The 12,059-nt window shown below is 35.1% G+C and overlaps 1 protein-coding gene across 1 annotated transcript in view; it reads right to left on the bottom strand.

The window, feature by feature from the left end:
* LOC127680341 (selection and upkeep of intraepithelial T-cells protein 2-like) overlaps positions 1 to 12,059 on the bottom strand; it is a 175,396-nt gene that overhangs the window by 12,584 nt on the left and 150,753 nt on the right. The window contains exon 9 of the mRNA XM_052175826.1: positions 2,916 to 3,016. Coding sequence (XP_052031786.1) covers positions 2,916 to 3,016 — 101 coding nt within the window. The remainder of the gene's footprint in view (positions 1 to 2,915; positions 3,017 to 12,059) is intronic.

Raw genomic sequence — 12,059 nt, 5'->3', positions numbered from 1 at the left:
TAAATACAAGGCTTTTAGCTTTAGATATGAGCCAAAGGATGTTTCAAAGATGTAGCTTTCATAAACACAAGTTATCAGTGTTGTGAGTCTGGCAGTTAGAGGCATTTAGATGGTTTTAAAAGAGAATGCTACAAAAATGAAATGAATATTTGTACTATTGAATATTTTACTTCAAGCTCTCAGAAATAAAATTTCAAACTGTCATTCAATTCTAGAGAAGAGCTCAGTATAAAGGGTTTTTGGGGATGTATGGATAAAATAACTGCCTTTCAATCTGCATCTGGGAGGGTTAACATAAATGTAGTGTAATATCTGAGACAGTCATTAACCATACAGGCACAAACACTCTTATCAGTAAAACGAAAAACCTCAGTAGATCTCTCAAAAGGAGGCTATAATCTACAGGCTTTATACAATTCAATAATTCCTATGGATTTTATTATAGTTATTAAGTTAAAAGAACTAGAGAGGTAACTTTATAGAAATTTGAACCTTAGCTACATGAACCAGATCTTCTGACTAGCCACCATTCCCATCATATTTACCATACATCCTGAAGTAAATCAATGACATGAGCTTGATGTTGAACACTATCAGCACACACAGGATCACAGTATTATCTTCCAACCAGAAAGCATTCAATTCAAAATGTTGGTCTGAATCTGTGTTTGGGACAAGAGAAAGGAGTCAGCAGAGTTGCAGCAAAAAGGATAGGCTAGCTTATACAAGACTATAGATTTGATTTTTGGGTTCCTGTCATTCCTTCCTCCTGCATGTATAAGAATAATAGAGAAGAATTTGTGCCTACTTATTGTGGATATGAGCATCATTGTGTCAAGCCTGGAAGAGGCTATGAGAATTCTGGAATGCATTTTTTCTCAAGAAGCATGGCTCTTTCCTTTACTAGTCTATCTGAGGATTACTTGGGTATATTATGTTTTTATTTGTTTTAATTGGTGCTGAGGTTCCACAAAATTTCTGACCCATGGAGAGTATAGTGGAACAGCATTCTTAGATGGTCAGGATCTCTGAAATGAAAGAGGCCTTAAAATTCTCAAACATCTTACTACCTGGGAAGCACTCTCTATTTTCTCCTCAATTTCACATTACAGCCTACTACACATATTCCCTGATCCCTCTCTCTACCATTCCATCTCTCATCCACTCAATGACAGACTCGAATCTTGTTAATAGGGAATTTTGGCACTTCTCCATTCATCCAAACATGTGCACTCCAATGGAGGGCATAGAGATTCATTCAGTGCATAGTTCAAAAATGTTTCAGGTGATGTTTCTGGTCTCTCCGCAGGTTTGTGGTTAGCTCTGAAATTAAACTTAAAAAGACAGATTCATAGGAGAAAAAGAATAACTAATATATGTAATCAATATTTTTATGACAAATCATATTTTAGAACAACACCAGGCTCAGAAGTCTTATTCATCTTTGTGCTTCTAGATTTGGTTTATTTATCAACATATTTTAAAATATTCTTTCTAGCCTATACTGGTACTTTTGTAACTATAACAAGGTGTCTTAGAAAGAAAAAAAGATCAATTTTATTATGGCAAAAGGTATTTTTGTGACATTAAATATATCCATATTGTACAACTCTCATAGCCAATCTTCTCTGTAAATTCTGTCATCTCCTCAAAATTTATCCATCAAACAGTAATTCTGCTTTTCTCCTACTAACTCCTTTATCTCTTCTTTCCTAACTCCACACTCTACATTTTATATATAGACTCTGGGCTACTTTAAGTGTCTCATATAAGTGTAATTACAATTTCTTTGCATGACTGGATTTATTCTAAATATAAAACTCTGAAACTTATTTCTTTACATGGCATATAACCCAATTTGCAATTTACTCTTACCTGTTTTAAGACTATTGTGTTTATTTTACAGGAAAAGTGAAAAACTCATCCAAGAGTTGCCAATCCAGTTTGTGATATTGCATTATGATATGGGCTATAGCTCTGACTTATGCTAATAAGGGTTCTCTAACCATAAATTTATTTTTCTCAACTTCATAACTGTAATTTTGCTACTGAGAAATGTCTTTGTTCCCATGACTATGGGAAATAGTATTTTGTGTTGGTCATGACCCATAGATTGAGAACCACTCTATTATATAGAATCACTTTCTGTCATTGTTCTGTGCATTTGTAATTTCCATATGACTTTAAGGATAAAAGGGAGGACAATACTTTTCAAATATATTTCGCTTGATTTTTTTAAATTTTCATTTTGATTTTGCCTTTAAATATAACAAGAAAGAATGAATCTAGTTGTCTATTAATATCACTAAAATAAAATATGTTTTAAAATAAGGTAAATTTGACAAGGATAATTTTTGATTTGTATCAATCTATAAACAAACAATTTGAATTTAGAAATATCACAATAGACAGAGAATTTCACTTTGAACATTATACTTAGTACTATTTTTGCTTTTGTGGAGTATTTATTTTATTTTGAGTTTATTCTTTAAAAAGTTTATTTTTTAACTGAAAATAAAATTTAGTATACATTCAGATTACAGATTTTGCTCCCATAACTGTTCTTAGTTTGCTCCTTGCTACTTTACCCCCCCCGCCCAACTCCAAGCCTACTTTTGTTCTTTGCCTTTGCAAAAGTTCATATTTGGTACTCTCTCACCCCACTGTCCTCTCCCTCCAACATACTCTGAGATCTCTAACACATTTCCCTCCTAACTTCAACTCTTCTTTTTATTTTTCGTCAAACCTATGAGTTTAAAGAGCTTTCCCCTATGCGTGTTTATGATCATTATTATCTCCTTTACTTTAAAAGTATAAACTATTCAGAACAATAATCATTCTTCTTTTGCTAAATGTCTTACTCCACATTTGAGAGAGGGCTTTTATAGGATGGCAACAGCATCTTACTTACATACCTCTTTGTTTTAAATGCAAAATAAGCATGACTCCTGTAATTGCAAACACTGAAACTATGACGTCCATTGCACACTTTTTCCAAAGAGGAATTCTCTTAGAGCTGGTATCTTTAAACAAAAAAAAGGTATAATTGCATGATATTTGTATGGATGTATTCTACATCAGAAAAAAACATTTCTCATAAGTAGACATTATTAGAAACTTCACACAGACTTGTGTATTCCTTATGAATTTTTTTCAGATTGAAAGAGGCTATCAGGAGGATAGTTTTGAAGAATCTAAACTGTTTATCAAATACTAATTTCCATAATGTGAGAACTTGGCACTAGAGGTAGTTTCCATTCTTCTGCCAAAGGGTTTTACTCACTGTGGTGGTTTGAAAGAACATGGAGTGGAGTGGGTGGGGTGGCAAGGACGAACTGAGAACAGTAGTGGGAGTGGAAATTAAAATCACTAAATAGTGTAAATTTTGTTTTCAGTACACACACACACACACACACACACACACACACACACACATATATATATATATATGAGAGAGAGAGAGAAAGAGAGAGAGAAAGAGAGAGAGAGAGAGAGAGAGAGAGAGAGAGAGAGATGTGATCTTGTGGGAAGTATATCAATGGGGGAAGGCTATCAGGTTTCAAAAAATATTTTCCTTTCCCAGTCTCTTATTCTCTCTCTCTCTCTCTCTCTCTCTCTCTATCTATATCTCTCTCTTTCTCATTCTCTCTCATTTCCTCTTAGTTGCTAAGAAAATATAAAATCTTGCATAATATTAATAAGTATTCTGAGAAAGTTTATCTCTGCAGGCTATTAAATAGCAGATTTCAAATAAATGCCCCCCTATTTGCCCCACAAAAAAGTTGAAAATGACAATTGATTCAGACATATTGAATTGTTCAGAGTGTCAGCTAGACATATAAAAGAAGAAATAAAGAAACTTTAGAGAAATGAAGAAATGTTCTTTATCAAATCTATATGTTATCGCCATATAGCATACATTGGAGGAGATCTAGAGGGCATGAACATACTTTTGAGCAAAAGAACTGATGGCCAAGAATAATGGAGGAGTGGCCCCTGGTTCTGAAAAGACTCAGTGCAGCAGTATAGGGCAATACCAGAACAGGGAAATGGGAAGGAGTGGATGGGGGAACAGGGAGAGGGAAGAGGGCTTATGGGACTTTTGGGTAGTGGGGAGTCAGGAAAGGGGAAATCATTTGAAATGTAAATAAAAAATATATAGAATAAAAAAAAGAAAAAAAACAAAAACAATACAGGCCTAAAGATTTTAATTTTTATTGGCACAATATTTATTACACATACTAAATAACTTATTTAGGGTGTTTTCATTCAAATATATTATAACCATTGGCTGTATCATCCTGACCCAATAAAATCTATCTAGCCCTCATTCAGGATGCCTTTACCTCCCAGATAATCTTGCCTTTACATAAACATCAAACATATTTAAACAGTTTAAATTCTATAATCCACAATGGAGAAAAATAATGATATCTCTATATCCTAGTTATATGAATTAAAATTATTATTTTCTGTTGCATTCACTTTGTGCTCTACATAATAATTATACTATTTATAATGAAATGAACTCTACCATGAACATGTATGAAAATCTCATATGTTTTGATCTAGTACTCTGTTTACAGACTTCAAAACTTATACTTGACTATAGAGTATAGTGCTAGACTAAATGGAAATAAACAGTTTTATCAGTTGCAAATGACTTTGAGTCTTTGACACATACAAAAAGAGTAGTGGCAATGTTGGGACATGGCAAAATTCTAATTTTAGGTTTTTGAGGTACCTTACTTTATGATTGATTATGGGGAAATGTGAGCAAATTATAATCCCTGATATAAAATCTTCAACAAAAGAAAGAAACCATTCTACTTAGGTCCAGTTAAGTGGAGCAGTACATTTCCTGCGATTATTCAGAGGAATATAGGTGACTCCAGAGTAACTTAAATAAAAGGCCCTCAGAAGTATGAAAGGTGAGTGCTGAAAATTGCTTCCATACATCTCTGCGTTCACTTTACATACACATCCACAAAAGATATTTTCTCCAGAAATTGTCTACTAGTTATATAAGCAATAATGAGGATGCAAATCATGAGATTTCTAAGTTGTGTGTGCTTCCAGACCACCTTCCCTTTCTAGGAAAGAATGTTTCTGTTTAAAGAATAAAAACTACACATTCCTCAATCCCTTTATTCACCACTAGTATGCTTTTGCTTCACTTTTACACCAGTTTCTTAACTTTGGAGATAATTGTGTTTTTCTTTATGACTGATAATTTCTACACTGTGTTTTAACAAAAGTCACTTGATTTCCAGTTCATGGGCACAAGTATTCACAGAAACTGCAAAAGACAGATTTCCCTCTACATTCTAGTAGCCGAAGTACGTTATGAGTGAAACATTGGTGCTTTGAATGCAGTTTGGTGGGCACTCCACAAGTGTTTATCACAATAATAGTGGTCACACAGCATGTTCTGGCAATAAGAGACAGCAGTCAGGAAGGGAGCTTCAAGCCTTGCCCCTATGTGCTTTTATAATATTATGTATCCAAAGTTTCAGTGTCTTCAGATAAAGGCTCTTGTCAACTAGTTTTGGCATATAACCCACAGCAGCAGAAATAGTCCTCATTGTTTGCAAAGATATAGGTCTTCATTGGCCTCAGTAGCTTTCTATAGTATTAGTTCTACAGAATATTTCCTCTAATATGAATTTGGTTCTTAAAAGTGCCTTTTTGTTGGGTTTTTACTACATATGAATGCTTACAAAAAATCCTCAACTTTTGATTTCAGGGCAGCTTTTCCAAATCTATAAGACACTTATGTGTGAGTTTTACATCATGAAGTTGCTTTTAAAAAGCATGGACTAGATCTTTGAATGTTCACCATAATCCAACTCAATAACTTTCGATTTGTTATAGAGGACTAAAATAAGACTAGTGGAGATACACAGACCAGGAAGGATAGGGGACATTTTCATCAAAGTAAAAAAATGCGACATACCGTTGAGATTCTAGGAGGCTTTAAAGCCTGAGAAATTGTATGAATACTGCCCTATAAAAAGCAGTGGTGGTACCAATGCCTGGATATGAGTGACTGCCCAGCTAGCTATCTAGATTCCAATCATTATCAAAAAGCCACCTGGCCTCAACAACTTGGGGTGCTTCTATTGCATAGATTCTGAGGATATTTCAACCTGTGATAACCCCAAGGCTGTGAAAGTCTATGGTGCTCATTCTATTTCAGGCATATGGCAGCACAGGGTGATATATAACCTATTGTGCCTACTGTTGCAGCTAGTTACTCTGGTTCTGAGCAGTTTTTTGCCTCACGGAGACTTTACTTCATCACCCATAGCTGATTATTGAAAGATGATGAATGAAAATCATCCCTTGTAGTAGACCTATTTACCCAGAAGAAAAATGAATACCACATACTCTGACAAGAGACACCTGCCAACTCTGTTATAAGCTCAATCATTTCCATATGCTATTTTATCATTTATGCCTTCCATGACCAATTTCTCAGGCTTTAAATCTCCCTAGACAAATGGTATATAGCATTTGTTACTTTGATAAAAATGTCCCCTATCATTCCTGGTGCCACATTTGTGTTTGAGAAAAACTAGAAGACGATTTTGTCTTTGTCCTCTGCTTATGCTATTTTGATTGCATTACTTCTTAAGAGCACAATCTAAATAAAAATGTTAATCATTCAGATCCATTAAAACCTTTTCTACCTAACAAAGATCACATCCCACCATGGGGCTCAACAAAGCTACTCTAGTTCCATATCCGGATCAGAATCACATTTTCTTTTTTCTTTTTTTTCTTTTTTCTTTTTTTTTTAGTTTCTGTTAATATGGTATAACCACCATTGTAACCTGGGCACTGTGGACTTCTTTTTGTTTGTTTGTTTGTTTGTTTTGTTTTGTTTTTTTTTCGAGACAGGGTTTCTCCATATAGCCCTGGCTGTCTTGGAACTCACTCTGTAGCTCTGTAGACCAGGCTGGCCTCAAACTCAGAAATTCGCCTGCCTCTGCATCCCAGAGTGCTGGGATTACAGGCGTGCACCACCACCGCCTGGCCACTGTGGACTGCTATAACAAAATTGTTTCTTCTATAACAAAATTGCTTGATGATGCCTATCCTTTTGCAATTGTCATCCAGTCTCTGATAATTATGCAAATTATGTTTGGATACAAATAAGTATTCCCAGTAACACATGTGAAACCATTCATCCATACAGATGACCTTGTATTTCCTTGGCTCATGTAGAAAGTATAGTTATATTACTGTATCTCCAGTTCTGTGGGACCCACATTTTCTTATGTGTTCCCATATCCCACAGCCTCACAAGCCAGGTTCAGAAAATTCAATACTACTTTAAAGACAAATTTTTGACAGTTCATATATAGACTATTCCCTAAATATCATATTTTTTCCTTTCCAGTCCTGATATTGAAGATCATGCTTGATCTGAATATTCATTTATGGTTACCTCAAGTTTTTCATCCTTATGATCTGAATTTTTTATTTGACAGTTGATTAGAAATTATTATTCCAAAAGATAGATCCTTGCAATGATCTAACTAGTTCTGTCCTTTCAAATGTAAGAAATTGCATTTGGACATCTTTATATGTATTTTATTTTTTTAATTAGATGTATTCTTTATATTTCAAATGATTTTCCCTTTCTTGTTTCCTCCATTACTGAAAGACCCATAAGCCCTCTCCTCTTCCCCTGTTCCCTAATCAACCCACTCTAGCTTCCCTGTCCTGGTATTCCTCTATACTGCTACATTGAGCTTTTCCAGGACCAGGGGCCTCTCCTTCCTTTTTCTAGGACATCATTGGATACGTGAATTGTGTCTTGGGTATTCGGAGCTTCTGCGCTAATATCCACTTATCCATGAGTGCATACCATATGTGTTTTTTTGTGATTGGGTTACCTCACTTAGGATGATACTTTCCAGTTCCAACCATTTGCCTAAGAATTTTATGAATTCATTGTTTTTAATAGCTGAGGTGTATTCCATAGGGTAAATATACCCCATTTTCTGTATCCATTTCTCTGTTGAGAGACATCTGGGTTCTTTCCAGCTATTGGCCATTATACATAGGGCTGCTATGAACATAGTGGAACATGTATCCTTATTACATGCCTGGAAATCTCCTGGGTATATGCCTAGGAATAGAATAACAGGGTCCTCCAGTAGTACCATGCCCAGTTTTCTGAGGAACCACCAGACTGATTTCCAGAGTGGTTGTGCCAGATTGCAGTCCCACCAGCAGTGAATAAGTGTTCCTCTTTCTCCACATCCTTGACAGCACCAATATTTTCTTGAGTTTTTGATCTTAGCCATTATGACTGGAGTGAGGTGAAATCTCAGGGTTGTTTTGATTTGCATGTCCCTGATGACTAAGGATGTTGACAATTTCCTTGAATTCCTAATCTTTCCAAGACCTTTAACATGAAAGGAAGTTGAATTTTGTCAAACACTTTTTCAGCATTTAATAAAATGACACTGTGGTTTTTTTTCTTTGAGTTTATTTATGTAGTGGATTACATTGATGGATTTCCATATATTGAACCATCCCTGCATCCCTGGGATGAAGCCTACTTGATCATGGTGAATGATCATTTTGATATATTCTTGGATTCAGTTAGCAAGAATTTTAATGAATATTTTTGCATTAATATTCATAAGGGAAAATGATCTAAAGTTCTATTTTTTGTTGGATCTTTTTGTGGTTTTGGTATCTACGAAGTTGTGGCTTCTTAGAACGGGTTGGGTAATGTTCCTTCTGTTTCTATTTTGTGGAGTAGTTTGAAGAGTATTGGTATTAGGAATCCTTTGAAGGTCTGATAGAATTCTAAACTAAAACCATCTGGTCCTGGTTTTTTTTTTTTTTTTTTTTTTTTTTTTTTTTTTTTTTTTTGGTTGGGAGACTGTCAATGTCCACTTCTATTTCTTTAGGGGTTATGGAACCATTTAGATGGTCTATCTGATCCTGATTAAAATTTGGTATTTGCTATCTGTCTAGGGTATTGTCCACTTCATCCATATTTTCTAGTTGTGTTGAGTATAGGCTTTTGTAGTAGGAGATGATACTTTTTGAATTTCCTTAATTTCTATTGTTACTTCTCCCTTTTCATTTCTGATTTTGTTAATTTGGATACTGTCTCTGTGCCCTCTGGTTAGTCTGGCTAAAGGTTTATCTATCTTTTTGATTTTCTCAAAGAACCAGCTCCTGGTTTTGTTGATTCTTTGTATAATTATTTTTGTTTCAGCTTGGTTGATTTCAGCCCTGAATTTGATGATTTCCTGCCTTCTACGCGTCTTGGGTATATTACCTTCTTTTTGTTCTAAAGCGTTCAGGTGTGCTGTTAAGCTACTAATGTATGCTATCTCCAGCTTCTTTTTGGAGGCACTCAGAGCTATGAGTTTTCCTCTTAGCACTGTTTCCATTGTGTCCCATAGATTTGTGTATGTTGTGCCTGCATTTTCATTAAATTCTAAAAAGGTTTTGATTTCTTTCCTTATTTCTTCCTTGACCAAGGTATCATTGAGCATTGTTCAGCTTCCATGTGTATATAGATTTTCTGTTGTTTTTGTTGCTATTGAAGACCACCCTTACGCCATTTTGATCTGATAGGAGGCATGGAATTAGTTCAATCTTCTTTTATCTCTTAAGGTTTGTTTTGTGATCAATTATATGGAAAATTTTGGAGAAGGTACCATGAGGTGCTGAGAAGAAGATATATTCTTTTGATTTAGGATGAAATGTTCTATAGATATCTATTAAATCCATTTGATCAAAAATTTCTGTTCATTTCACTGTGTCTCTGTTTAGTTTGTATTTCCCTGATTTTTCCATTGAAGTGAGTGGGGTGATTAAGCCATCCACAATTATTGTGTTGGGTGTGATGTGTGCTTTAAGCTTTAGTAAAGTTTCCTTTACAAAAGAGGGTGCCCTTGTATTACTGGCATAGATGTTCAAAAGTGAGAGTTTTTCCTGGTAGATTTTTCCTTTGATGAATATAAAGTGTACTGTGTATTTTTGATGACTTTTGGTTGAAATGCTTCTCCCTCTTTCTTTGTGTTCCACTGTATTTCTTTAAGGAAGATATTTAAATGCTTCTTGAAGCCCTTCATTAGTATCATGAGCTGTGATTTTAGATCCAATGCATGGATATTAGAATGGCTACTCCAGCTTGTTTCCTGGGACCATTTGCTTGGAAAACTTTTTTCCAGCCTTTTGCTCTGAGGTAGTGTTTGTCTTTGACACTAAGACGACGTTCCTGTATGCAGCAAAATGTTGGATCTTGTTTATGAATCCAGTCTCTTAGTCTATGTGTTGTTATTGGGGAATTGAGTCCATTGATGTTTTGAGATATTAAGGAATTGTGATTGTTGTTTCCTGCTATTTTTCATGTAATTTTTATGTTTTTGCGGTTATCTTCTTTTGGATTTGTTGAAAGAAGATTACTTTCTTGCTTTTTCTAGTGTGTAGTTCCCCTCCTTTTGTTGGTATTTTCCATTCATTATCTTTTGAAGGGCTGGATTTGTGGAAAGATACTGTGTAAATTTGTTTTGGTCATAAAATACCTTGGTTTCTCCAACTATAGTAATTGAGATATTTGCTGGATATAGCAGTATGGGTTGGCATTTATATTCTCTTAAGGTGTGCTTGACATCTGCCCAGGCTCTTCTAGCTTTCATAGTCTCTGGTGAGAATTCCAGTGTAATTCTGATAGGCCTACATTTATATGCTACTTGACTTTTTCCCTTACTGCTTTTAATATTCTTTCTTTGTTTAGGACATTTGGTGTTTTAATTATTATGTGATGGGAAGAATTCCTTTTCTAGTCAAATCTATTTGGAGTTCTGTAGGCTTCTTGTATGTTCACGGGCATCTCTTTCTTTATGTTAGGGAAGTTTTCTTCTATAATTTTGTTGAAGACATTTACTGGCCCCTTAAGTTGGAAATCTTCACTCTTTTCTATACCTATAATCCTTAGGTTTGGTCTTCTCATCTTGTCCTGAATTTCCTGTTTTTTTTTTTTTGGATCAGGACCTTTTTGCATTTTTCATTTTCTTTGACTGTTGTATCAATGCTTTCTGTGGTATCTTCTGCATCTGAGATTCTCTCTTCTGTCCCTTGCATTCTGTTGTTGATGCTTGGATCCATGACTCCTGACTTCTTTCCTAGGTTTTCTATGTCCTGAGTTGTTTCCCTTTGTGATTTCACTATTGTTTCTACCTTCATTTTTAGATCCTGGATAGTTTTATTCAATTCCTTCACCTGTTTTGCTGTGTTTTCCCTTAGTTCTTTAAGTGCTTCTCCCTCTTTCTTTGTGTTCCACTGTATTTCTTTAAGGAAGATATTTGAATGCTTCTTGAAGCCCTTCATTAGTATCATGAGCTGTGATTTTAAATCCAAATTGTGCTTTTCTGCTGTGTTGGGGTATCCAGGAAAACTGCATGATACTAGTAAAGTGAAGATCAAAGTAATAGAATTGAAAACCCAGAAATGAACCCACGCACCTGTGGTCATTTGATATTTGACAAAGGAGTTACAACCATCCAGTGGGAAAAAAGATAGCCTTTTCAACAAAATGGTGCTGGTTCAACTGTAGTTCAGCATGCAGACAAATGCAAATCGACCCATTCTTTTCTCCTTGTACTAAGATCAAGTTCAAGTGGATCAAGGACCTCCACATAAAATCAGGCACACTGAAACTAATATTAAAGAAACTGGGGAAGAGTGTTGAGCACATGGGCACAGGGGAAAATTTCCTGAACAGAACTCCAATAGTTTATGCTCTAAGATCAAGAATTGACAAATGGGACCTCATAAAATTACAAAGGTTTTGTAAGGCAAAGGACACTGTCAAAAGGACAAAATGGCAACCAACAAATTGGGAAAAGATCTTTACTAACTCTACATCTGACTGAGGGCTAATATCCAAGACATACAAAGAACCCAAGAAGGTAGACTTCAGAGAGCCAAATAACCATATTAAAAATGGGATACAGAGCTAAACAAAGAATTTTCACCTGAGGAATATCAAATGGCTGAGAAGCAGCTAAAGAAATGTT

This window comes from Apodemus sylvaticus, chromosome 3 (genome assembly GCF_947179515.1).
Source record: "Apodemus sylvaticus chromosome 3, mApoSyl1.1, whole genome shotgun sequence".
Classification (NCBI taxonomy): domain Eukaryota; kingdom Metazoa; phylum Chordata; class Mammalia; order Rodentia; family Muridae; genus Apodemus; species Apodemus sylvaticus.
The sequence above is the reverse complement of the archived record's forward strand: the minus strand, read 5'-3'. Positions and strand labels throughout refer to the sequence as shown.